At 39.3% G+C, this 27,340-nt stretch overlaps 1 protein-coding gene across 1 annotated transcript; it reads left to right on the top strand.

Moving 5' to 3' along the window:
* Positions 1-3: 3 nt before the first annotated feature.
* On the top strand, positions 4-25,803 carry RDH10 (retinol dehydrogenase 10 (all-trans)). The gene is made up of 6 exons (XM_009891901.1): positions 4-58; positions 251-489; positions 20,351-20,449; positions 21,859-22,004; positions 22,347-22,478; positions 24,398-25,803. The coding sequence occupies exons 1-6, from the start codon at positions 4-6 to the stop codon at positions 24,519-24,521; spliced, it is 795 nt and encodes a 264-aa protein (XP_009890203.1). The 3' UTR covers positions 24,522-25,803.
* Positions 25,804-27,340: the final 1,537 nt, after the last annotated feature.

Raw genomic sequence — 27,340 nt, 5'->3', positions numbered from 1 at the left:
GGTATGGTGCGCCACATCTACCGGGAGATGGCCGAGGCGGCCGCCGCCAACCCCAGAGGTAAGCGGTGGCCTGCCGGGGACGGCTCTCCGGCCGCTGCCCCTCGCCCCTCACTTGCCCTGGGATGGGGAAGAGTTAGCCGAGGTTGCCTGCCCGGGGGGGGTATAAAGCACCCCGTCACTCGACTATTTATTTAAATAACAAAATATAAGTAAGAATTTTCTCTTCCCCCCCCCGGTCTCTGTTCTTTAGTAGCTGGAGATGGAGAGAAAGATGCGCTGCCCCACTCCAGCTTGCAGGTTTACACGTACACCTGCGACGTGGGCAAAAGAGAAAACGTCTACTCGACAGCTGAGAGGGTCCGCAAAGAGGTTGGCGAGGTGTCCGTCCTGGTTAACAATGCTGGTGTCGTCTCTGGGCACCATCTCCTGGAGTGTCCTGATGAGCTTATTGAGAGGACCATGATGGTCAACTGTCATGCACACTTCTGGGTAACTATAAACTCCTTTCTGCCACCGTTTTTGTCAGTTCATTGGGGGAAATTAACTGCTGTTGCTTAACTCCTGTCTCTTTGAGTTTTGTACTTGCTCCCTTTCATTTAAAAGCTCACCACTTTGTGGGTTTCTTATTTTTCAGTCTACCATTTAACAGGAATGGTGGGTAATAACTAAGAAAAAGTTTTAAATCAACTGTATCTGCCTAGAACCTAGAGTTCTAAGTCTCGTGCCCTTTTCTGTAGCCCTGGATATGAAATCCTTTGCGAGCGTAACCTATGAATCTGCTTAAAGGCTGTTTCTGTTAATGAATGACTTGTCAGGCTTCTTCTGGCTAGTCTTATGCCAGTGTGTTAGCAGCTTTAAGATGCTGTTTTAATGATGGTCACAAAAGCACACTTGCACATTTCTGGAAAAAATACTTAAAACCCCTGCTGGAAATGTTGCTTGAATTGCCTTGGAGGCAAATTGCTCCTTTTGAAGGCTGGGAGGAAAGGCGAAAAAGATCTCTCAAGAAATCAAGCCAAGAACACTTTTTCAGGAATCCTGCGTATTTGTCCTCATAGCTTTCTCTGAGGGCTGCCAGTAGAAGAAAGAAAATCTTTAATATGGTTTCTGGGGTGATATTGTCTCCGTATCTGGCAGATGCTAATCAAGGAGAACAAGCTACATGATCTTGCTCTTTTTGTCTGTCTAAACCCTGTTTTCTTGTGTTTTTATTTTTAAACCCACAGTAGTTTGGAGTTACATAAATCGGAGTGTCGAAGGAGGGCATGATGCACACTCGGGTTAGCATTAGCTGTCAGACTGAGCCCATTGTTAGCATTAAAACTGTTCTTTGGTCCTTCAAATAAGGTTATGAAATACACTTGCATAACAATCAAAGGATTAAGCAATCTGAAATATACTTCAACTTAAGCCTTCTTTGGCTGGTCTTACCTTCTCATAATAAAATTTTGTGAAATGTCTCATCTTCAAAACTTAGAAGGTCCTCCCAAACCAAACTTTTTTTGAACATGGAAGTGAAATGCTGTTTCATAACCCTAAAGGAGCCCCTTCAAATCTGCGCTGTGAAACACTTAATAGCAGAGCTGTCTTTTTCCAATGTATTGTAAAGCTTGCGGAGAGAGTGCTTAAACCTCAGTGCACATGAGATAGTGCATTTAGAAACTCTTTTAAACTGTGAAAGTATATTTTAAGGGAATTTGAAAAGTTCTGAGAAAGCTCATAGGACTTCTACAACTGAGAGCTCTGCGTGTTCCCCTTCATAAAAGTTAAACCGATGCTTAAGCAAACAGAGATGTGCACTAGATTTAATGACTGTTATTGATGTGGTTTAAATGCCGAATTGACAAAGTTTCCAAGAACTCTAAATTATGACATCACCATGAATTAAAATATGGGAGGATCCTAAATTCTCCAGCTGTTCTTCCTTCAGGCCCAAGTCATACACTTATTTATAACATTGTTTCAGAGACCTTTTTAAAGCACCCTCTGTGTGTTCTGAGTCTCTTACAGTAATAGAAAACTAATCTTAGAGTCTAGTATTGGTATGACTGGGTTTCCATAACAGTTTCATTCATCTCTAAAGGTTAGTGTGAAGTAACTTTAAAATTAAAAAAGTACTCCAAGAAGGTATAGTTAGATCTGAACTGTGGGACTTGAGGTCTTGGCTTAAGCTTCTAAGGAGCAGTCAACACCCTTTATATTTAATTGAGGATCTGTTCATATGTACACTTCCTGCAGATCCTGTGTCCTGCTTTGCTTTTCCTTTTATTTTTTTGCTGTTGGCAAAGCTTTTTTTCCTTGTCTTCTCCTTCATGATCCCAGGAAAGGTTGGCTTGATCAACAGTGGGTGGACTTCTATTAAACTAATAGTACTTAATTCATAAGATATCATCTGAATCAGCTGATTTTAAGCCAACTTTTTTGATGCAAGTCAATGATGACTTAAATAGAACAATGTGTCTAGATGTGTGAAGTCTTACATAGCTAGTCTTTTCCGTGTCAGCTAAACTGGTGGTCCAAAAGCAAAGCTAATACTCTGGAGCATTATGTAGACTTTTAACTATTCTTGGATGGTGTTTCGTCCAAAAAGCTGTAAATGGATTTTATAAAGACATGGCTCTTCCATGTAATATTGCTTCAGTACTTAAGTGTTTGTACTTTCTGGGTTTTGGTTGGGTGCTTTTTTTTAATGTGTGACAGGGGAAATTCTTTGTCATCCCTTGATCGTTAATCAAGCCTCAGTGTGCTTCTGTATAAAAAACTAAAATGGGGGTCTCCTACTGTCCCCTTGAAACCTCTGAAATAAGATTGATTTCCTGCTTTCCATGCAGAATGCAGGTGATCTGAGCTTGCTTTACATTAGCAGCTACAATCTGAAGGCAGCCCGACTTCTGCAGTAGGCAGTAACGTGCTGTTGTGACTCCAACTGGGCTGTGTACCATATCACAAACTGGCAGTCAAGAGAGCCTTAGCAGCATGCCACAGCCTAAACAGATGCTTTCCATTTTTGCTGACATTCATGATTTGTATAATCCTTCCTGTGAGTGTTCTATATAAACATGTCACCACTGCATCATGTAGCAATTTCCACAGCATAAAATCCACTGCAGTATTAAAAACCTGTTATTTCATGCTGTGATAACTTGAATGCTTCTGATATTGAAAACATAGGGACAAAATCCATTCCTGGTTTGAAACAAGCCAGCTCTGGTTTACTACAATTTGCAGATGCATAAAATTGTAGCAGGAGTGTAACACTATCTTTCCTGCCAGTCTATTGAAAGAATAATAACTTACTTGGTTGCACTTGTCAATTACTGGAACTGAACTTCTGCAGACTAGGAAATGTTCTTCCTGTGATATGTCAAGATTCAGATCTGAAAAATCTTGAATTGCAGTATAAGATAAAGCTGGTGCTTAATCAGTTTTAAGCAAATTTAGGAACAACAGTTTTTCTTTCTTGTGGTTTTACAATAAAGCTTAAGTGAAGTATCAAAATACTGTGTTTTAGATTGTGGAACTGTATTTAATAAAACTACTGTACAAACTTTTATTTCAGAACAATTTGAGATTCTTGTACCTCCTCTAACACTTTTTCTGGAAGAATAATGCTATTGCTGTATAAGTAGGTATTAATATTGTGCATCTGCTTAGTACCTGGGGAGTCCTTCTAGATTTGGTTGTTGAATGGGACTCATGGAGGGGCAGGGGCAAGGCAATGATCAGGGTCTCTAAATTCTGTGACATGAAGGTCCTTTTGTACAGCAGATCTTCAGTATTCAGCTCTGAGAGAAGAGTGATCTGTGTTTCCCTGTCACGCGGATCCTCCAAAACTTTCAGCCTAAAGCTCTCCTCCTAGAGGAGTTCTCTTCAACTTACCAAAAGGGGGAAGCAAAAGCATTCAGCTCCAGCGTTTTTATATTTATAAAAAAAAAAAAAACACGTAGTGAGAGACTAGGGCCCAGACTTTGAAGACTTGTGTACTGCTGTCTTAACTGCACTAGTTATGTTCATTTGCTTACAAACTACTTTATTTTTGAAGTTATGCAGGTATATTTGTCTTTTTAGAAATGGAACAAATCTCTTTGGTCTGACAGTGGTACAGGAAGAGATAAATACTGAGTAAAGAGGGGAAATACTACTCAAGTAATTAGGGCATTCATAAATAATCTAAAACTTAATGTACCTTGGAAAGAAAGTTAATGCAGAGTTAATAAATCGAATACCTCTTTATGCAACTGCTGTAGCTGTCAGTCTAACTAGAGCGTGAGGATTGCTAAAGCCCTGAAAAATAACAGTGGCTTATAGTCATCTATAATGTGTCAATACTTATGTATTGTTATTCTAGACTCTTCAAGTGCCCTGGTGTTAAATAAAGCTTGCTTACGCCTATAGTTTGTTTAGTTTAAATATGGAAGTATTGCACTTAGCATGCACACTGAATCTTCTACAGAAGACAGCTTAAATTGTTATTTGAAAATATAGCAGGCCATGTCTTTTGTGGCATGTTGACATAGTAGTTTGATTTTTGTCTTCATCTCTAGGATTCTAGTGTCTATGATCAAATATAGACACAGTATTTCACTGACAGGCCAGCTAGCTATATTTAGCATTTTGGATTATTTGAATTAGCTGCTTTAATTGATTTATTCTTTTTATTTCCTGATAACACAATCCAAGATGCATAAGTTTACTTACAAAGTTTAATCTACAAGCTCTTGCCTTTTTTCTTTGAAAAATGAGTTGGATTGAGTTCAAGCAACACATGTGCATGTGATCCAAAAAGTGTCATCAAAACTAACTCTTCCCTCACAAAATGATTCCAACTACATGCCACCAGTAAATTACCCTGGACAGCACATGTGTTTTATATACTGTGGTATCATGCTGGGCAGTGAATATGAAGCAAAAAGCAGTCAAGACTCTTAGCTACGGAAATAGTCGTATTAGTCGTACTTAAAAGTTTCAAGTGCTGTGGTATGGTTCTGCAGCTCATATGTTCTTGGGTTTATTTCTCAAGAAAATAGAGGGAATCTATCAATTGAGAAAATACTGTATTCCAGATGCATTTTATAGAGGGAAGTAGTTAACACAAGTTTCAGAAAATAAATGGGTGTACGTGTATTTCTGGAGCTTGAGTGGGCACAAGACTGCCGGCTCAGAGCTTTCCTCGCAGATTTATTTTATGGTCTGTTAGGAGTTTGTCTACCATTGTGTCAATCACAGTTGTTACCACCATGCAATCTTCTAATTTTGTAACCTGTATCTTGCAATCTGTATGAATCTGTAATCTAGCCTTGTAGTCACATTTTAGTTGTAGTGTTGGTTTTTTTTTTTTATTTTAAATTGGTCTTTTATTAAAGGTTTTTCAATTTTCTGATCCTTTTAAGAGGAAAAAAGAAAAATGACAAAAAACCACCAAACCATTGAGTTAAATGTCTAAGCTTTGCCTGTGGGAGGAATCTTGTATCAGTTTCAGAGTAGACACAAGTGAGGCTAAAAATGACTCTTCAGATAATTTACTGATCCAAAGAGTCAGCAAGCATAATTAAGCATGTGGGGATGGGGTGGTCGGTGGGTCTTAGTTTTATGTGAAAAGCCCCCTCCGTTCATAGGCATCATATGAATTCAAGCACCCAAAATTGGGATTCCAGAGTGCTTCCCACCAAACTGTACCTGTTCCACAAGTTACTCAACTGTAGTCCTTGAAGGTCTGTTCAGGCTGTTCAGTTATGGTTACCATTGTCTACTCTATCTTGACGATAAACAAGTAATTACATATCAAGGAGTGTGAACAAAACAGTTTATAGCACTCTTGAGTTGTTTAATTAGCATCATTTCCATTAGGGTAGTGGGAAAAGCATATTGAAGATTCTTTCAACATGTTGCTTACAACACCAACTTTCCTACGTATACTTTCTGTTCTAGAGCACCTTCCTCGCATGGTGGAGAATGCTGACTGCTTTTGTTCAAACACCAGCTGAATTAATGAGTTTCCCTTACTCTTCTTTAATGATGTAAAGTATTTATTTTCATCCTAGTCAGTTAACAAATCTGAAATGACCATTCAGAATGTTTTCCTTAAACTGCTTCAGTTACAGCTGAGCTTTTGCAGTGGCTGGTCTCAGACGTATTTTGGAAATGAATTTGGTGCACCATTTGGACGGTCCATAGAACTCTCAAATGACAGAAAACAGAGATTCTCAGATTGTGACCCACGGATTGTTTGATGCTTGTAGATAGGTGTCCAAGATAGTTCTATAAGGTGTGATTAGCCAGTTACTTCCATGCACTAAACTATCTGAAGCTTGAAGAGTTTAGGTAAAAACCGTAATATATTTCACAGAAAAGCAATGTGGAAGTCCCATTAAGGACAGGGAAAGTTGTCCTGAAACGAACATGCCAAGAGTTCTCAAACTAATTGAAACATATTTGAAGTATTAATCAATTATTTGTGGCTTGCAGTGCTACAGCCTTCTAAAATAAAGCTGGAGTTGCAGCATAGCTTGTAGAGGTAAGGCACTTGGGATAATCTCCTGTGACTTTTTCTGAGAGTTGGAAACTTGTCAGCAAACCCTATGAATGCTTTCAAAATCACTAATCTACTCTGAAGAAATGGTCCTGGATCAATGATCAGTGCGATGATTAAATTCCTGCTTCTTATGGAATGAGATAGATCAGCATAATAAGCAAAAACTTCTGTGCTGGCTTTGGTCTGATATCGTGGTGTTAGCTGTGGAGGATTTGGGGAGACAGGAAAACCTTGAATGGAATGGTAGTCTTTGCTGCCATGGTGCCTAACCTCCCTAGAAGTGGAGAGAGTAGCTCTTCAGTATTTCAGTGAAATATTTCATCTAAAGGATTACGTGTGTGCTTCTCCTGTCCTGTGGAGGTTAGGAGAGTAGTGGAGTTTAAAGTTCTAGATCCTTCTGTCTAGAAGTAAGGTCTGCTTTTATTTTATGGAAGGCGGCTAAGTTAATGAGATCTTGTTACGTTATTACCTTGCTGTAATAACCAAGCGACTATAGCACACGTCTAGGAGAGAGGCGTATTCATGTGCTCAACTGTGGGGGAAAAAAAGCAATCCTAATTATGACGTTGCTAAGTGTCTTGCTAACTGAGCATTTGCATCACTGCCGACGACCTGTCTTAACTGATCTGTGTGGGTAAGCAATCTTTTTCTGTAGCTCTCAGTGTCATCAATTACTCTGAATAGACAGGTTGAGGAAAGATGAATGTTGTGTTTTCTAGCACCATCCCTGCCATTTTAGCACTACACTTTTTAAATCTTTTCTCCTTTTATCTTTTATCAGCTGTGAAGCATTATTCTTTCCCAGTCCTTCTCGTGCTTTGATTTCACTTCTCGTTGTTTTTTTTTTTTCGGGGGGGGAGGGAAGGTTTTTGTTATTTATCTCTAGTACTAAACCTTTCCACAGTCCTCTGGATGTAAAAGCCAGAGCATCACTCTCTTGATAAACCTTGCTCCCTGACCTTTGAGGTTTTCTGGCTGTTCACTCTGATGGTAAAACTGAGTTATTGATACCTGTCTGTCTTTTGTGAAATATGGTAGTGGTCTTTCTGCAGAGGCAAGCTGCAGCTGATTTATGTGCGATACTATGTTCTTTTTGCCTGTGGTCTTAGGCTTCTTAGTCTGTTAAAGACGGTGTCTTTCAAAACGTAGCTACAATGTAGATGAGTAGGCATAGGCTGACAGAATCTGTTTCTGAGGTTTTAGTTTGAAAGAAGATATGTCACAAATGGGGGAGAGATTTACATCTGCGCTTACACTTCTGAATTAACACTTTGTTCTTGTAAACAATTATATTAGTATAATGATTTATATGCCAGTCAAAGTAACACTTGACACAAGTGAGTTATCACAACCGGGATGGGAGGGCATGGTAGGCCAAGGAACAGCTGTGGAGCCGAGGTGGCTGCCTTGGTGTGAGCCTTTTGAAATTCAAGTTTGTTTGGTTGTTGAATTCTACACCTAGATGTGCCCGGGTGCTGGTCACTTCTACCATCTGTTTGAACTTGCGCGACAGCTTCTCAAGCACTCCCCTTTCAGTGTTGGTTTGGAAAAGCGCTTGAGCGTATGCTTGAAAGTAACTTGTCCAAAATTTCTGTTGACTTAGGATGAACCACAGCTTAGTGGTGGCAAGATGTCACGTGGGACCACCCCTTGAGTGTGCACCTTACCTTGCACTAGTTTTGGTATTCATCTGGTCCTTGGGTGAGCCAGTTCAGCTCACTAACCTGTCTGGAGGGCAGGGAGGAAAGCTGTTCATTTTCTTGGCCAAGTTGATTAGTTTTTCTGTTTAGAGATTCATCAACATTTCAGACTTGGACTAGCCAGTGTGTGTGTGGGGGTGTTGGGGAAAGAGTGAGGAGGGGTAGGATAAAACCACGTAGCTGTGAACAGGACCTCTGTGGCTGTCTGATGAAACCTCATTCTTGGAGAGATTTTCTGGAATAGGATTTACAGGCTCTAAATAGTTAAGCAGTCATAAATGGTTCCAAGCTATAGCAAATGTATAACACTGGCATAACAGCCTGAATGTAACAATTCGAGTTCTAAAGAGATTGCAGTGTTTTAATTACACATATTAAAAACCCTTAGGTAAAGGTAAGTTACTTTTCTCAATGCATCAAATAATGTTGTGTTAACAGGTCTAACTTATTTGCCTTGCATCGATACTGTGATTGCTGTTGTGTACTTGCAAGAGCAATGATCTCTGTGCCTACTGCACTGTTTGACTTCTGGAAATCAGTTGTACTAACGCTGTTTGAATGTGGAAAAAACAGGCCAGAGCCGTGCTTCAGCTTGTGGGAAATGAGCATAGTTTCCACAGGCAGGCAAAGGAAGGAAGTATCTCTCTGTCTTTGAAAACTCACCCCCCAAGAAAGTGAGCAGTTTGCTGTTTGGTTAAAATGCCTGTGCAAATGGACTCTCTGAAAAATGTATTACTTGCTGGTTTGGTAGCTGTATTAGCTGGAGGGGTTTTTTTTGTCATTTTAGCCTTTGTTGGCTTATGAAGCAAAAGTTTACCTGATAAGACTATTTGTTTTCTGCTGACCCTTTCTTGGGAGGGTGGGTAGAAGTATGAAACAGAAACAACTTGGTTTTTAAAATCCTCTAAGCTCCATGCATTTTAAAAATGTTAGTTCTTATTCAGTGAGTTACTTCATAAGAAGTTGGAGCCTTATAGGGTCTTACTGTTTCCTAAACAAACTTTGAAGCTAAATTTCCATTCAGCTATAATATCTTCTTTATTTTTCTGTTTCCAGTAAGAAAGACTTCTACGTGAAAAGGGGAGCTTTCCTTCTAATCTTGTTCCTCTTGTGAGATACTCAGTTATAGCATAATCACTTTCCTTTTTATAAAGTAATTGATTCAAAATAATGATTTAGTGACTGAGTTGGGGAGGATGAGTAAAGTGACAGCTTTCATCTGCATGCAAGCCTATAGCAATTGCAGTGCTACAGAGGTACTGGCCTTAAGGTATGTATAAAATGTGAGACTGTCTTTTTCCATTTAGCCACTTCTTAAAAAGTCTGTTACATAAATTGTAAAACATGAGTGATGACTTCATACTTTCCGTAAGTAGTTCTGACAGTACTGTCCTCTAGTAATTTTTTGGAAACATGCAGACTAAAATACCAAGTTTTACTAAATATTCCAGAGGATGACTAAGCTTATGGCAAGCTGAAGAAAAATGTGTATTTAAAAATTGGATTGTGTTCTTGTTCACTGAACAGAATATTCTGAGCTCTTATCTAATAGTTGTTCTAAAATGAATTTATGTGGATTTTTCACTGACTCATAGGGGCATGTTTTCATTTTTGTCAAGATTATCAAATAGCTGGCAATAAATAACTGTTCTCCAAATGGTTGGACATTTGCTGCAAACTTGTGCTAAGGAAGGTGAGGGACTAATGTGTTTGTTACACTAATGTCAACATAGCTCTGAAACACTACACATCCTTTGACATGGCCATTTGTCAGTATATAAACAAAGTAGAATTTCTAGTCGCTTGACTTCAACAGGGCTTGAACCAGCTTTTGTGGAAAGGAATAGCCAAGTGTTAACTTCTTGTATCACTTGACCAGCAAACTGTAAAGTAATTTCAAATTTGACATTTGAATAAAGACAGGGTAGGTTGTCTTTACTTATAGATCTGCCTGTGGAAGAATACAGGGTTGGTGGTGCTACCTACTCGGGTTGCAACTTAAGTTCCTGAGTTTACAGGAGTGTAACTGGACTGTCACAGCCATGTTGGAGCTCTGTGTTAGCCTTGGGTATACGGAGAGCTCAAGTGCTGACATGGTAGATCTGAGCAGAAGGATTCACTTTGTTTAAACTGCGTGTTACTTTTCAGTGGCTGCTGCCAACTGTGTAATACTTGCTTTAAATTGAATAGTAATTGTGGTTTGGTAGCTATGATAGTCTGAGGGTATAATAAGATTAATATTTGTGGAGAATAAATATCAACTTGTCTAACAGAATGCCTTTGGGCGGGAGGGAAGAGGTCAGCTTTTGTGCATGAGTACTTTGAAAGCTTCGGTTCTCATGCTTGGTTATGCTTTAAATGTGTGCCGGCTGGAGAAGCCTGCACGTATACGTTTGTTCCCAAGTTCCACTTCAGTCTAGACTTGTATCTTGCTTGTTTTGCTGTGTAAGCCAGACTGAACACACATCTGGGCCTCCAACAGCCCTCTTACCATGCCATCTTACCTACTACTAATCCTTCTCAGTTTTTAGATTAGCTTGGCATTTGAAGTCCACAACAAACATCACTGGCAACTTATGTTCTGCAATTCTGCTCTGCTTAAGCAGAAATACCACCTTTCTCCCTGTTCATTGCTAGCTGTTGAGAATTCAACGTGATTGCTCTGTCCAAGCTTTAAAAGCCATCAAAATTCAAAGCAGACAGAATTTTCTGTGAGGGCTCAGAATACCTTTAAGAAGATGGCAGGGGAGTGTTGTTACTGGAGGGCATCTAATAGCTGGGGCGACATCATTAGTTTTTGAAAACAGTATGGTATGTGTATGTTCTGGACTCAGCTGAAAATAAGTTAATTCCACAAGAAATTGATCTAGGTGCTGTGCACTGCTTCATTGGACCCTCTGTCCAGCTGAAAGGACTTGAGATGAAAGGAGAAGTAGAAATAGAAGTAGAACAGACACTGTTTCAGACAGAGCAAGAGAATTTATTACAGGCAAGAGCTCCTGTAGGGGAAATACAGGAGAGAGATGGCAGAGGAATCAGCATCCTTTCCAGTTAGTTAAGATTCTGTGTTGATAAACTTGCAGTTAATATAGGGACAAAGCGTACAAGGTCTCTGCTGGCTTATGAACTTCTTCCTCTGTGAGAGGAAGAGGAATGGGCTGTTGAGCAGGGACTTGGTATACTTAAGTGGAGAATCACAGACTGGTTGAGGTTGGAAAGGACCTCTGGAGGTCATCAGGTCCAGCCCTCTTGCTCAGTCATGGCCACCTAGAGCTGGTGGCCCAGGACCATGTCCAAACGCCTTTTGAATATTCAAGGATGGAGATTTCCACAGCCTCTCTGGACAAGCTGTGAAAAGGTGCTTCATTTTTCATATAAAATCAATGATTTGCAAAAACTGGAAGAGGTCTAAACATACAATCAGTGATTTAAACAACTATAGATACTTCTGCATATATATGAAGCAGTTGTACATCAACAAAGTGATACCTGCAAGTACAGATGAAAGTAGACCAGTTGGTGTGCATGTATGGTTGTATAACAAGCATGCCCATTGAAGGCAACTAGATGCTTCCACAGGAATGATTGGTGGCATGTAGTCATTAGAAAGATCAGACACTTTGAAGGACAGGCCTGACATATGAGGGTAGAAATAATTTAAAAAGCGTGTAAATCTAAAATCTGTTTCCTCTTAGGAAGAAAGAATATAAAAGTTCTCAGGAGCAGAAAGATGGAGACTGCATACCAATGACATAAAGGCTTCCACTTGCTGGTATAGAAATAACAAGGATAGTTCAGCTTGAATACATGAACTTTTTCATGCCCGGAATGCATATCAGGTAGTGGTCTGTCTAAACAGAAGTGAACTGTTCTTAAGGAGAAATCGGGGCCACCTTCGGCTGTTATATGTACTGAACCCCCTGCCCTAGGTAAAGATGCACTGAAAATCTAGAGTGATGCAATGGTGTGGAATGCAGAAAAGCTTTACATAGGAGAGCTGGGAGTTTGATTAGCAGCTGACCACTGTAAACCTTAGGTAATGATACCTTTTCCACCTTGACTCTCAAGAAGAAAGTTTCTGAAGCAAGAATTGTATTATTTAGGTAGTGTTTTTGAGTACTTAAACTACAGTTCAGATGAGAGGGAGAGCAAAGCTGTTTTCTACTCCAGTCTTAGTTACCCAATTTGAGGCAGGATCACAGGAAATGAAGCCCTTAAAAGAAAGGGGAGGGGGAGACAATCTAGTGACGTGATAAGGCGATAGTAACAAAAGTTTCTGTTGCAATGTCCTTCCCTAAGCACTTTTCATATCCCACTCTCTGTAGACACAACTCTTTTTCAACTTAGCCTTGTTAACAAACTATACAAAAGGTAATTTAGCCAGGCAATGGTGAGTTGCCCTAGGCATGGCATAATTAGTTCTAGTAGTAAAGAGTGGAAATCAATGATTAATGTTTGAGAGATAACTAGTGGTATTAGTTTCCTGTGATTTTTTTTTTTTTTAATAGCATTACTTATCTTATCTTTACTGTCTACCCATTGTAAACAGCTTTGTGGCACTAAGTTCTGATTAAGGAAACTACTTAATTCAGTTTCAGCTTTCTTCTGATATACTCAACATGAGTTGACTCCATGTAAGAGGAACGACTACAATTACTGAACCGTTCACAGGAAACCGTGGTAACTATTGGCTTTGAAAATTGAAGAAATTTTGTAACTGGACCCTAAATACTACAAATACTAATCAAGCTGGTAATGTAAATATGGACTCTAGCATACTTGTTCTTTAGCAAATGGCATGAAAGATGTTTGTTACTACTAACAAACCCACTTACAAATGTCGGTAAATAAGATTTAACCTAGTTTTGTACAACTTTGGTGCTTCTCAGCTGATTAAATATGTCTGTTGAGAAGCAGGGGATTTTATGTGTATGGATCGGTCATGAGCGTGGAGGAAACAGGAAAGTTAATTACTAACATGAATTAAGAATGAATTAAAAAACCAAAGTGATTCAAGTAATAGCTTCTGGTTTTACTAAGCGAAGACTTCATGTACTTCAAAGCAGTATTTCATGCGGAGTTGGAGAGAGGAAAAAATATGCTTATTTCTCTGTAAATCAAATACAGTTTACATTAACTGATGTTGCTTTTCATTGTGACTTAATTCTTTAGGCTATTATTTTGTTACCTTCACCTCTTAACCTGGGTAGATCTTATCTGTAGTTTCACTCTGTCTGCAAATGTAGGATATGCAAAGTATTGGGGGGGGATGTGTGTGGCTTTCCTTCCTTGTTACTCGTCATCACTATAAACTTTTGTTTAAGTCTATCTTGTTCTTTCATGAGCTTCTTTCTGGTTGCAAGGCAACTGTAACATTATTACTGTGCATGTATGTTAAGCATTAACTGCTGTTGCAGTTCAGTATTAAAGGAATCCCCATGGCCCCAAAACAGTGGGGTTTTATGTGAAGGACGAATAAAGCTTTAGTGAGAAATTGAAGGTTGTGTTGCCTGCCAGGAGTTAAATAACTAAGGGACTCCTTTTGAGATGAAATATTGAAAGGTCTAGCTTTTTTGTTTTAAACACAGGGCCTGTTCAAGGCACACTGGAGGGCAATCCTGGAATAGTTTCCTGTCATGCTTGTAATACAGCTATCTATGGAAGCTTGGTTTGAGGATGTCATGTGTTATCTCCTGATCCTTTTTGCTCCAAAAGGAGCTGAGTAGACCCATCAACAATCCAGAGAAATGTGTGACTTTCTTTTTTTTAATTCATTACTTTAGTAAGACTGGGTAATTCTGGCATAATTTTCATTATCATTTCTTGAGAATAGAAACTGAAGATCAAAAATAGCACTAATTTCCACAGCTATTCAAATATTTACTTAGACAGTGGCTTATTATCCACAAGGAGCCCAGCACTTCTTGCAAACAGTCAGCAAAGACACCTGAGCTCCTTTAAAGCACAGCTTTGGTCCCTTATGTTAGCAAGGTCAACAGTAGTCATAGACTTCTGTCTACATTCTCTATTCAGCCTGTTACTGGCAGAGCCATATCCTTTGTGCTGTGCGGTCTCTCTAGTGTTCAACTCAGTACTTGGTATTTTCATGTAGTCTTAGCACAGTTATTAATCTCGCCTTAACCTAATATTTCAGAGATGCTTGTATAATGGAATTTAAGAAGGATGTGGAGATAATGTGGCAAAAATAATTGAGATGATAGTGCAAATGACAAGTAATTACTCTCAGTTCTCATCGGAGCCAAATAAAAAAGCTAGAAGGAAAATAAATGGTTAAATCCAGGCTCAAAACTGTATGCTTTGGTGCGTGAGAAGGAATTTTGGATATTATAGCCTCTAACTTGGATAAATTCTCCTTTGAGAGTTACGTGGTTCTAGGGTATACTTTCAAGGCTTCTTCTAAAACTATTTGGAGATGACTTTCACTGTACTCCTGTTCTACCTATGTTTATAAAAGTTCTACCCTATGTTTATAAAATGTATTTAAAGTGGTTATCTTCTGAAACAAGCTGGGTTGCATGGCTGTAGCTGAAAATAACTTCAGTCTATTTACTGATAAGCTTGCCATGGGGTTTTTCTGCCTTTCAGGCACCTCTTACTCCTTTTTAACATACAGTAGTGTATTGGTGCTATTCTACCCAGTTTGGACAAACCTACTTTAAGGCAAGGCTGCCACAGCCTGCCTGCAGAAGAGCTAGAGGTGCTCTTTTGTCAGACCTTTGTGCCTTCCTTCTCAGTTACTGGAATGGAAAGAGAAATCGGGGTGTGTGGAAATGTCTGGATTTAATTCTGTGGTGGAGTAAGTGGGCCCCATGCTGTCCTGCGTGGGAGTAGGAGAATCTGCAGTGTCCCCGGCTGCGGCCCGTAAGAAGAATGGGAAGAAAAGAAGGCAAAGAAGGCTGAATGTCAATGCTGAGGGGGAGAGAGGATATAATGTGTATTTTAAACAAAAACTTGAAACAACCTTTTCTTGTCGCTGGTTTCATTGCTTCATGATAGTAATTACAGGATTAGCTAACACACGTGGCAGCAGGCTGTTACGATCTCCAGTACCTTAGTTCTCAGAGTCATCTGGATGAGTCCTTGACTAGTCACACCAATTTTGCTTCTTGGGTCTGGCCAAATAGTGTTTAACATGAAGACGAAATGATGCATTTGCCTAACAGTGCCAACAAGTGCAACATTTGGGTAAGTGTCCTGGCAGTCAGGAATAGCTGTGGCTTGGGAGGAAGTGTCTTATCTGTTACACCAGTACACCACTGTTGTGGATGACTATAGTGATGTAAACACTCACCTGTTTTGATCAGCCCCAGAAAAATAACCACGCTCTATCTGCCTTACCTGAAGGGGCTGCACGGAAAATGAGCTGTTCTGTGGCATAAAGGAATTTCTGCCTTACAGTAAAGCAGCTTGTTTATGCCATCAAAACAGTTTAAAAGGGCTGTTGAACATTGACAGAAGGCAGAAAGTATGAAAAAAAAAATACTGTATTGAAAAATAAAAACTTAAAGGACCTAGATTGTTGGTACCTGCTTTATTTCTTTCTTTGATCTAAAGACAATTCTCTAAACGTGGGGTAGCACATACTTTTCTACTTTGGTGTGCTTTCTGCATTCAGTATCCGTTGTCCCGAGCTGCATACAGCTAACATTGTTTTCTGTGGATGCTTGCTTTCTTCTTTAAGAATAATTAATCCAAAATTTAATTAAAAAAATCACTTTCCCAAACAGTATTTCTTCATATTCTCATTTGCTGTATTTAGACTAATTTGTCTTGACATTGCAGCTGTGCTGTTCTTTGTGTTGCACAATCTTTTGAGTTTTGTTTCATTAAGAATGGAACTAAAGAATTTGGGGAAGGGGAGGGAAGAAGTGCTAGACTGTTGGAAGTTAATTTGCCGTAAACCAAAATGTTGAGAACAGATTACGAAAGCTATGAAGTGACATGTAAATGCTTGTTCAGTTTCACACTTGTGAGAAATAAGTCATTAAAGCTGTGTGCACATGAAATAGATGTTTGGTTACAGCTACTGGGAATAGTTTGTTCTTACTGGTATATTCAGAAGCATAGAGGAAAATGCTTAGAAGATTAGGAATTGATCTCCAGACTCCAAAAAACTTAAAGGTTAAACTAGCTTGAAAAACTTGCCATACTTATTGTTCAGAAGAGCTTCATATTTTCTGTCTATCCTACCTAGTTGCTGTATCTAAACTATGCTACAGGTTAGAAAATGCACGTTTGCACCATGCTTTTGGGTTTTTCAAAAAAAAAAAAAAAAGAAAAAGCTAATTCTGAGTGAAGAGGCTGCTTAAATTTCTTGATGTTGAACACCGCATAACTTCCCTGATTCCCCACCCCGATGCATCACAACACAATTCTTTTCATCCACTATACTCTACTTACTGGTTTCTCCTCAGTGTTGAAAAGTGTATGCTTGTCATTAATAAAAGACCCAGCTCTGACTTTAAGTACTTAAATATTTTGGTTAAATGTCTTTTCCTACAGCTGGGAGAGGTAAAACTGAAACCTAAAGGATCAAACCAGAAGGCATATAGTTTGATTAAATCACTTGAGTTGATTTGAATTATTTTGGGGGCCTGGTTCATGACCTCTAATGCCATGGACAAAACACATTTCTTGCTTGCTATCTTCTAATACTTTCTTTTTTTTATGGAGGATTAGCATGTCCATGCATCACCTCAGAAGACTAATGTGGGCTGTGCTACCTGTTCAGACAAACTCCAGATGGGAAGGCCACCCAGGAGGCATCTTGCCCCGAACGGGTCAAACCCTTAACTAGTTTCTCAGCAGCACAACAAGCACACAGAAGACTTCAGGTCTGGTAGGCAGATGTAGCTGAAGCTGAAAGAAACTAGAAACGAGAAACTAGGTTGATCTGGTTTATGTAACAGGCAGAAAAACTGGGGACCAGAGTATGGAGGAAGCTGCTTTGATCAAGGAAGTGCGCTGTGCCAGAAGCTCAGTAAGAACACTGATTTATTTGGGGATTGCTTATGCCACGAAAGAGAATAACTTCACTTTGGGATTGTTTTTCCCAGCAAGAGGAGGCTGGGAGGAGCAGTGGGCAAGCCTTTTACTCTGAGCCTGGAAATGCGTCCCCCCCCATAGGGTGTGTCTGCCTCTGACGGGGCTTGTTTTCAAGTACTGAGTCCCAGCTGTAGCAGATGGCTGGAGGATGGCAGCAACCGAGATGGCTTTCTCTGATATCCATTTAGCCTGAGACACTGATAGTTGACTGCAAAGTTTTCTACATGTGATAGTTGTGCTATCTTTATAGACTGCCTCAGCTTCAGGTTTTAAATGGATTTGCGGGATAATGTCCTATGACAAAGTACAGGGGCCTGCTCTGAACAGGCTGTTGCAGAACATTGAGGTCTCACGCAAAGATTTCCATGAATTGCTAATTGTCTTCAGAGCAGAGGAGCTGTGTTTTTTCTTATGTGGCCATAAATGGCCTTTTAAGAGATTACTTGCATGAAGTGACCGTAGTTCCGCTGCTGGGAGTTGTTCGGTCTGCGTTTGACTGCTGAAGACGTCACCCAAAAGTGTCCTCAACAGGGTTTATTTGTCATGTGCCAATTTCCTCTTGGTTGAAAATGGGTTACTTTAGCCACAAACTCTGAAAACTCGGTATTTGTAATCTTTACGCTTTGAAGGAGTGTAGCATAGTTGAGTGGGTTTTCTGAAATGTACTGCTCTGTAGTTGTTCTGGTTGTCTCCTGTATCCATATATGTGCCTGTGAAAATTGTCGTCTTCAGCTGTAGATAAAAATAGACACTTATGGACACCTAGTTATAGTTCATCATATTTAACTAAAAAAAAAAAAAAAAGGAAAAAAGAAAAAGCAGTGCCACAGTGAAGATAATAGAAAAGCCAGTCCAGTAAGTAAAGCTTGGTGCGCTTGCCTGTTGTTTATTTCTTGGAAGAAAACATTGATTCATGCCCTGAAAGTGGTAGGAAAAAAGCCTTCTTGCTACTTCTTTCCATTCTTTCTCTCCAGTAAAACAAACTCCAAGGCGAGTGCCCTTTCCTTTCTGTAGTTACTGTGGTTTGCAGCCAGAGCTTCAGTCTGCATTATCAAACTTTCTGGCAATGGGAGGTGGCAATCAGTCATTCCGATGTGATGTGGACAGATAACTGACACGTAAGTGGAAACTGATGGAGCTGACTAATGCTCCGGAGGGGAGTAAATTGCTAGCAGGACTGAGTTGGGAGCACGGATCTCTTACAGGGATAGCATACGCACCGTTGGCGTTGGGGTGCGTAAGGCAGGCTGCAGAGAAATAACACACTGTAAAAGTTCAGTGCCGTCCAAGCGAAGCCTCTTACCTTTTCAGGCGGCGCTGCCTGTGATGACTGGGCTTTGTTGCCATGCAACATGGGAAGAGAGGCTGAAACTTTGTGTGCCTGGCACAGATTAGTTTAACAGCGAACTAAATTCTTGTCCAAGGCTCAATATAAGAGGTTTAGAGATCCCTGCCATGAGGAAAGAAACAAATGCAAGGCAGCTTGCTCTCAGATTATTTTTTATAATTAGCTTCGTTATGCAGTTATGACAGAATCTAGGAGTTGTATGAATCAACAGTAGAAAAGGCAAGGAGTCAGGAGGTCTGTTAATCTTCTATCATCTGCCAGCTGTCCAGTGAAAACACTCTTTTGTGTGGTGTTAGGAGGTCTGGATTAGTCATTTAACACCTGCAGGCAAAAATGTTGTACAAGAACATGTGAAAATCATTAGAGCAAAACTGTCCTGACGTCTGTGATTGGAAAATGCGGACAGCATAAGAATGGAATTAGATGGATTCAGCTGTAGCTTGCATGTCTTTTTAAGAATGCAGCTGACAAGACTCAGACCAACAATTAAGCAAGTAGCAAATACTTAAGGGGCATTTGCATGCTCTGAGTTTGGATCCAAATTACATGGGAAGACCAGGTTTTTGGAAGGATTAAGCATTTGTGGTACTGAGTGAGTTAGAAGAGAATAATAGCTCTGTCAATAATACATTTATATATTAACTAGACATGTTTGTGATTAAAAAGCATTGTCTGAAGTTCTTTGGCAATTTAAAAGTGATCTCGTAGAGTACACTGACAACCTAGAAGCTGAAGTAAATCATAACTACACATACCATTTTACTACTTCATTGATAATTTTTTTTTAGCATATGTGGTGCTCTGCTTAATACTTATTTAAAAAAGGAAAGTGTTGATTCAGTTTCAGAAAACAGATATGACAAAGGTAGGTATTCTACCAGGGGTGATCTAGCAAATGCCTTTACTTTGTTGCTTAAAATTTAATTTTTTAAAGGTCGTAACTCTGACTTGGGTTTTTAAACAGAAACAACCTTTGTTATAATCAAAGCATGAAAACTGGAGCTTAAAATCAAAGTTTCCTCTTGAGACTTGCTTTTGTTTTATTTGTTTTATTTTGAAATTCTTAAAATAAGAAATTGATACTAGAAATGCGTATCTTGTCCTTTTAGTTAGAGCAATGCTTATGGATACTAATATAGATGGAAAGTAATTTAGACTAGCAGATATTTACTGTATTGTACATAAAAAGTAACATCAGTGACAGTTCTGCCTTTAGTATTTCTTCTAATGTAAAATGCCCAAGATGATAAGTTAATTGGATAAAACTAGCCATATTTAACTTACAAAACACACTGTCAATAATTAGAACTGATAATCGGCACTGGTTTTAACACAGATGTGCTGGATGGTGTAATTAAACACTTTGCATTCCTTTTTCTGTCTTAAAAAAAATGTGACTTCCATTTTAGGGTCAAATTATCTCTTTCTGATAACTAGTCTCTTGCAGAAAAATAAACATGTCTGAGCTCAATTGATCCTTTAACCTTAGGATTTCTGGAGATATAATCCTTGCTGCCTTGCTGTCTGAATTCACAAACAAGCTGCAGATTTTATGTTGGCATTTTTAACAAACTCAGGAGTTCAACATCTGTACAGTGATCGTACTTCTAAATTCTTGATAGAGGTTCTGAACATTTATCAGTAAGGTAGCATGTTTGTGGTGAGGTTTTTTATTTATTTATTTATTTATTTTTAACTTTGTAGACCACTAAAGCATTCCTTCCCAAGATGCTGGAAATGAATCATGGACACATCGTGACAGTTGCAAGTTCCTTGGGATTGTTCAGTACTGCTGGAGTGGAGGTTTGTTAGACTATAATTAACAATAAATTTGGCGCTTCTTGCTTAGGATGAGATTTTTTGTATTATCAGCTAGAGAAAATCAAAAGTCAGATCTTCAAAGGTACTTGGAAGCTGCGGTGCTGAGTACCATACCAACGCGCGGCTCCTTGTAAGCGGGATCCACAGGATTCGGGCAGCCACATTATTCACCTGCTTTGCAGGTGGACTTGCCACTGCGAGTAGAAGCCTAGGTTAGCCTAGGCTAAAGATTTCAGCGTGCTAAATGACCTTTGGATTACCTGATAAATGTGGGAACCCAGAAGGTGACTGCTTACCTACCGCTGTCAAGATCTTTGGTGCCACACTTGAAGCCAAAGGCAAGGATTTTCAAAAGTAATGTGTTTTGTTTCCTGTTTCTGTGAGGAAATGGCTGCCAGCCTTCCTTCCAGAATATGTGGCTCACCTGCTTCACTAGGCTCCCAGTTATAAGCATTAGGTTGTCTACTTGCAGCTGTTTGAGAACACCAGTTTGTGAGACTTGTTTGATACATAAAACCACGTTAAGACTAGAGCCTATTATCTTGCTTTTGGGGTCATTAGCACAAATGCAGGTGTGAACAAAAAGTATTCAGTTTGTGAAAAAGAATTAATGTGTCTAATGGAATAATGGTCTTATTACCCCATAAGTGCAGACTTCTTCGCATATAGGTAAGGCTCAATCCAGGACCTTAAACTGTAGTGTTTCATAACAGAAATTAATGAAGCTGATATAACTGAAGGCTTTTTAGAGTATTTACTGTCTTGAGAAAACTACAAAGAATTTCCAAGACCGTGGGTGTGACCACCAGCAGAGGTGGACACATCCAACGGAAACCTCAAATGCTGCTGCTGTCTATTCAATTATTTTTTAATGTTGCTGAACTTAGTATTTTTATGAGATATACAAGCTATGTCATCTTCTGAAAATTAAATAATACACTCAAATCTCCATTACATCTTCTGTTGAGACTAACCTTAAAAAATAAAGCATTTAAGATTTTTACACCTATGCCCTGCCAACTCCCCAAGCTTTTTCAAAATCTGACCCAAGGTAGTATTAGGTATCTCAGTCCTTTGTTGTAACATTTAATATTAAGCAAACTGGTAATTGGAGTAAATTGCAATGTGAGCCTGCCTGATTCAAAGACTCGAATCCAAGGTAATATCCTCCTACATTCAGCTTTCCTGCTTTCATGATTCTGTGCTAATTGCCTCAAAAGTAAAGTGATAAATGAGTTGATGTGATGCTCTATTCAGTGGCTGTCTTTTGTTGTTGCTTTGAAAATCTGTGCAGAATCACCTCAGATATGCTTTGGCTTTGAACATGATTCATATCTGTCCTTTTTAAGTTGCCTTTTTTTTTTTTTGCGCTCTGTTCATTGCCAACACAGGATTATTGCGCCAGCAAATTTGGAGCTGTAGGTTTCCATGAGTCTTTGAGCCATGAATTGAAGGCTGCTGAAAAGGACGGAATTAAAACAACTTTAGTCTGCCCTTATCTTGTAGATACAGGAATGTTTAGAGGGTGCAGGATCAGGTGAGTAAAATTCTCCTTCTGCTCTGTGTTTGTAGTGTCATAAAAGTACTTGAAGGTAACTAACCTGTTACCATAGAAATATTAAAATAAGTATTATATCTGCTTTAATTTATTTTAGACTTTAAAAAGAGACTTTCTGAATTATTGAGTGTCTTCTGTCTTTTTGTACTTAGGCAGCACAAGTTTTGATCTATAGGCTTTGTAACTTAACAGTGAATATAAAAAAAAAATGAAGTCTTTGTGCCTGCTGAGGCATTCCAAAGAAAGTGAGTTAATGAACTCTTCACTGACATCTACAGTCCTTTATGTATCTTATTAATCTGTATTAACCAAATATTTCAGAAAAGAAATTGAGCCTTTCCTTCCACCCTTGAAACCAGAATACTGTGTGAAGCAGGCTATGAGAGCTATCCTTACAGACCAGCCAATGATCTGCACACCCCGCCTCATGTATATGGTCACCTTCATGAAAAGGTAAGAGCTGAAATGCCAGTTTGTTGGCAATATAGTCTACGGAGCACTAGTAAAATACATAAGCATCTTCACTTTCTGGACATAAACACCCTTCCACCCACACAGGCCATAGGTCCTCTTCTGTTAGAATTTATAGGTCTCTTTCTTGGCTTGCATGAGTGTAGGTTGCGTGCTTGGGAAGCTCTGTAAAACTAGATCCTGTGTATTATGCATCCTTGTTTTACCCTTCTGGTATCTTACATCCTCTTTAGATTCCTATTTTTTTCAACAGATTTTATTTCTGTTGTTTGGGTTCCTCTTTAGGATTGGGGCATGAGGCAGCTTCCAGCAAAGAAACCTCTAGCTGTTTATCTGTCGAACCAGCGTGTAGGAGGCCCTGCCTGCAGCTTCTCTAGGACTTGCACAGATATAGTAGATAAACTGAAAATCTGCACGTTCAGAACCCATTTTCAGAGTATAAGTTTGGAGGAAGGGCTATTTAAAGGAATTATCTCCTTTGTCCTGTCTAACAGACTACAGTTTTTGGATGGCAACCCTGTTTAATCTGTAACCAGGCTGACATTTCAATGGTGCAGGGTAATACAGGAGTTGGCTTAATTCCACTAATGTAACATCAGTTGCATTCTAGTTTATAGAGAACAGCTTCACAGCTGTGGGTTATTTTTTTTAAATCTGTAGTGTGTAGGAGGAACCTTTAAAATATAGGGTTGTCTTATTTTCCTTCTGTGAGGGATGGTTGCAACTGCGAATCTTGGTGATTTTTGTTGCACTTGCAAGGCAGTGGTTCTCCTCTGCCTCAAGTCTCATGGCTCACCAGAGACTAGAGGAGCCTTCCCCGCTCACCTCTTTCCTGGAAGAGAGTACGTATGTGTCTCTTCCACCAACAAATCAAGGCCACTGTCAGCATCTTTAAGAACTAGCTTCTTCAACCAGAAGCTCAGAGGGTGCTTCAGTGCTCTCTGCGCAAGCAGTGCCTTATGCAGCAACAGTCACATCAAAGGCCCTTGGGGTTGTCTTGGTTCAACACTTTAGCTTCCAACAGGGAGATCAAAGCTTCTGCATAATCCATGCCTCAGGCAGCAGCACTTAGATCAAAGGCCCTCCAGTCCCCACTGCACAAGCAGTACTGCTGGCAGCGAGGACACCTGTACCAGTGACATCTACTTTTTTCGGTGCTTCAGTGGGCATTACTTCTAATGGTTGATTCTGTGCGCTGGTTTCTGCTGAATGAGTGTCTGCCGCTGTTTCCAGGGGCTGGGGAAATCCCATCTTAGTTCTTCACTAGAGCCCCTGAGCAGTTGAAATAAAAGTACTGTTTTGTGGATGTGGGAAGGAGGGGAAGATCTGTAGCCAGGTATCCATCACACAGTCACCTCTTAGAGTTTTATCTGGAGGGGGGGAAAGGAAATTGTTCTCTTTACTTCAGACCTCTCTTCTTGAGGATGGATGATTGAGTTTAGAATATAAGTCAAGGTTGTTAGGCATCTGGTGATCAAAGAATGGCATTAACTAACGCTAATCCCACATTAAAGAATATCTTAAACGTCTGATGACCTCTGCTGATGTGGTTTTGAGCAGATGCTTTGCTTTTAGTAGGCCTTCTATGGTGCCCTTGCCCTCTCCCTCCCCCCCTTTAAAACAAGCTATCATACTGCTTTTGAAGAAGCAGCAGAAAATCTGGTCTAAGCTGGAGGGATGGGAATAAGTTGCTTCTTCCTCCTTTCTGCTTGCCTGTGTGGTTGGGACTCTAGAATTTCAATTCTCTTTGTAAGTATCCCTGTGAAATAAAAATCCTTTAAGTCTCTTAGGAAGCCTCTCCAATAGCTATTATGTTGCTTTTAAGGAGACCAAGTACATAGTGTAAGCTGAGGTTTTGTTTTATGTTGTCTTCTAACAATTTTATAACCTCTTTCTCACAGTATTCTGCCTTTTGAAGCAGTTGTATGCATGTACCGATTTTTGGGAGCAGACAAGTGTATGTACCCTTTCATCGCTCAAAGGAAACAGGCTACAAACAACAATGAAGCAAAAAATGGAATTTAACACTGTTTTGGATGGACTAACATTTATGGGTGAATACGATAGTTACATGACTGAATTACAAAGTGCACTTGCATCTAACAGATGCAAATGTCAACATCTTACTGTGGCATTCTCTTGGGTCCTAAACCTGTGTATTGAACTCTAAAAATCAATGGTTTTTTATATACTGTAAATAAAACTGACTAGAGTACTTGGAAAATGTGATAGGTAAGCAAAGTGAATTTACAATGTAGCTGCCGCCATTGTCCTTTAGAATATCACTGTATGTACAGTAAACTAGTCATACTACTTCTTGTAGGGATGCACTGTGTGATCTCTTCCTCAGCCTGCCAAGGCTTATAAGAGCTGTCTCCAACTAGAAGATGGAATGTTTCAGAAATTGTTTGTCTTTCCCTATGTTATTTATTTGGGAAGAGGGAGGGAGGGAAATCTTGAGATTTAAGCTACTGCTCATGACCTTTCAGCAAATTCAAGGACAATTTCTGAATGCATCTCTTCACTTGTTCACCCAAGCTCTCTAAAGGACACATGGCCAAATTGTGGTGTAATTCTCTTTTGTAGCAACTGTGTGTGTTCTATTTAAACAAAGATAAAAAGAAATTTGTAAATCTCTGCCGATTCAAAGGCAAGTGAATGTCTCAAATACTCTCAAAGCAAACGTGTACTGGGCATCTGGTTTTCTAGGAATGCAGTCAATGACTTAAACTGACTTTTTTCAAGTCACTTGATTTGAAATATGCTCTGTTCTGTTTCCCTCTATATGTCAGAGTCCAACCTACCGTTATGGACTATATGTTTCTTTTCTTCCTCCTCATTCTTACTTCCGACAGAGTTCTCCCACCCCCCGAGGAAGCTGTTGTATTAAATTTCTGTAACTGGACTTGTGCCTAAAAGACAAAGCAACTCAGCTGAGATACAAACTGTTTATGTAAGTGCTGGTCATATGCCAATTATTAGTAAAGGAAAAATAGAATAATGCCTGATGCAACTCTACATGCAGAATATGGAAGGGTGTAAAGATTTTTTTGAGTTGTACTCACATTGTAGAACAGCAAATGACATTTTTACAGTATTTTTTGTAAAGCGAACAATTTTGTGCCTTGAATTTGGTAATCTGTATTAGTGAAGCATTGTAAAAGTGAACTTCTACCTCTGTATCTTAATGTATACCATCCACTTGTAAACTACTATCGGACAAATTGTGATTACTTTTTTAGAATGTCTTGTTAAATAGTGACTAATGCCTGTGGTTATTAAAGTGAGCCACCTTTTCCTTAAAACAGTTATTGGAATGCTTCTGTTGAAGACTAAACTAATGCAAACTACTTGTGCCTGTTCCGTAGCTCTTTAGTATCAACACAGTTCAAATATTTATTGCTCAATTCCTGTATCCACTTTGTCAGCTACATGGTTTACAGTGTCATCTCTGAAGTCTATCAGTAAGTACTGTGAAATTAAGCTTTAGGAGCTGACAGTTTTCTTTAGTTTCTCAACTCATTGATTCAGTAACTGATCAAAAAGCTTTTGAAGAATATTCATTTTGGTTTTCTGTGGAGCTTCATTTAGATCTACATAAAAATGACCTGGTGTGGATGGAGTTTTAGTGAATTAAAAAGTAAATGTCGTTTCAGTACAGCTGTAGTCATTACCGCATATATATAGTGCATACATATAAAATAAATAAAAAAAGGGTATCTGTGTGGAGAATAGTGTTGTTAACTAAGCCTGTTTAGAAATTAATCTAAAGTAGAAGAAACTGTTTACATTAACTCTTACTCCAAATTCCATGCTCTTTTGAAAAAGCCTCTTAATGACTTCCCCAGGGCCAAATTAACTCCTGTGTCTTACAGCAAAGTCACTCAGAAGCAAGTACAGCAAATTTTGTTCTATTACATGGCATCATTTTAACGCACATTTGTTTTTCTAAGATGTCTCAATCTATATTGCTGTCTCGGACTAAGGAGCAACTTTTAAGGTTTGATATATTGATACTTAAGACACTTATTAGCCTGACAGAAAAGGAAAAAATAAGACACTGACCAGTAATATTAAGTTTCTATAAAGCATCATGCCAATTTACAATGGTTTACAGACTTACTTAAAAAACAAGTTTCAGGGCTTGTAGAGTTCTACTTTAATTATCAAATACATTGTCATCCCGGTTTCTGTGAATTTACTACCATTCCAGAAATATCATGGTCCATCTCCGTTCTTGAACTGTGTGGCTGAGGGGTGCCTCATGACTGGTGCATTCTGTGAGCATGTTTCTAAAATTTGCTCAGACCCTGAACTTTTAATCTGCTATTCAAAAGTCAATCAGATACATCTAGAGAACGGGCATACTAGATACCTCATAGATCTGGTGAGAATTGCTTATGTGCTTGTGGGGATGATCTTTGAGGCTAAATGTATATCATTCCATTTTGTCAAGCAGTATCAAAGTTATTGCACACAACATCCCTGGAGACAGCCGTGGTTCCAAACTTTAACAAAATGTATAGCGCAAATGGAGACTGAGCTTAAATTCAGTTCAAGCCTCCAGAGAAACAGATTCAAAGTGTTAGTTTTTCCTGACATAGATGAGCTGTTTTAGAAACAATCCTAAAACTTGTCACCTCTAGTCACACCTTAAAAAAACAAAAGTACATAAAGATGCTGGTCACCTGTCCACGAGGGTTTTCTGTTGACTTGATGGCTTCCCAGCTGCATAGGTGACTCTTACAAAGCAGGAAGAGATTTGTGACAGAGAACAGAGTGGGAACTGGGGTTTCCCCTGTTTAGATTACCCTGTACTGCTGCAAATACCATGTGATGCTGAG

Source organism: Charadrius vociferus, unplaced genomic scaffold (genome assembly GCF_000708025.1).
Source record: "Charadrius vociferus isolate BGI_N301 unplaced genomic scaffold, ASM70802v2 scaffold15, whole genome shotgun sequence".
Lineage (NCBI taxonomy): Eukaryota > Metazoa > Chordata > Aves > Charadriiformes > Charadriidae > Charadrius > Charadrius vociferus.
This window is presented reverse-complemented; position numbering and strand designations above follow the sequence as displayed.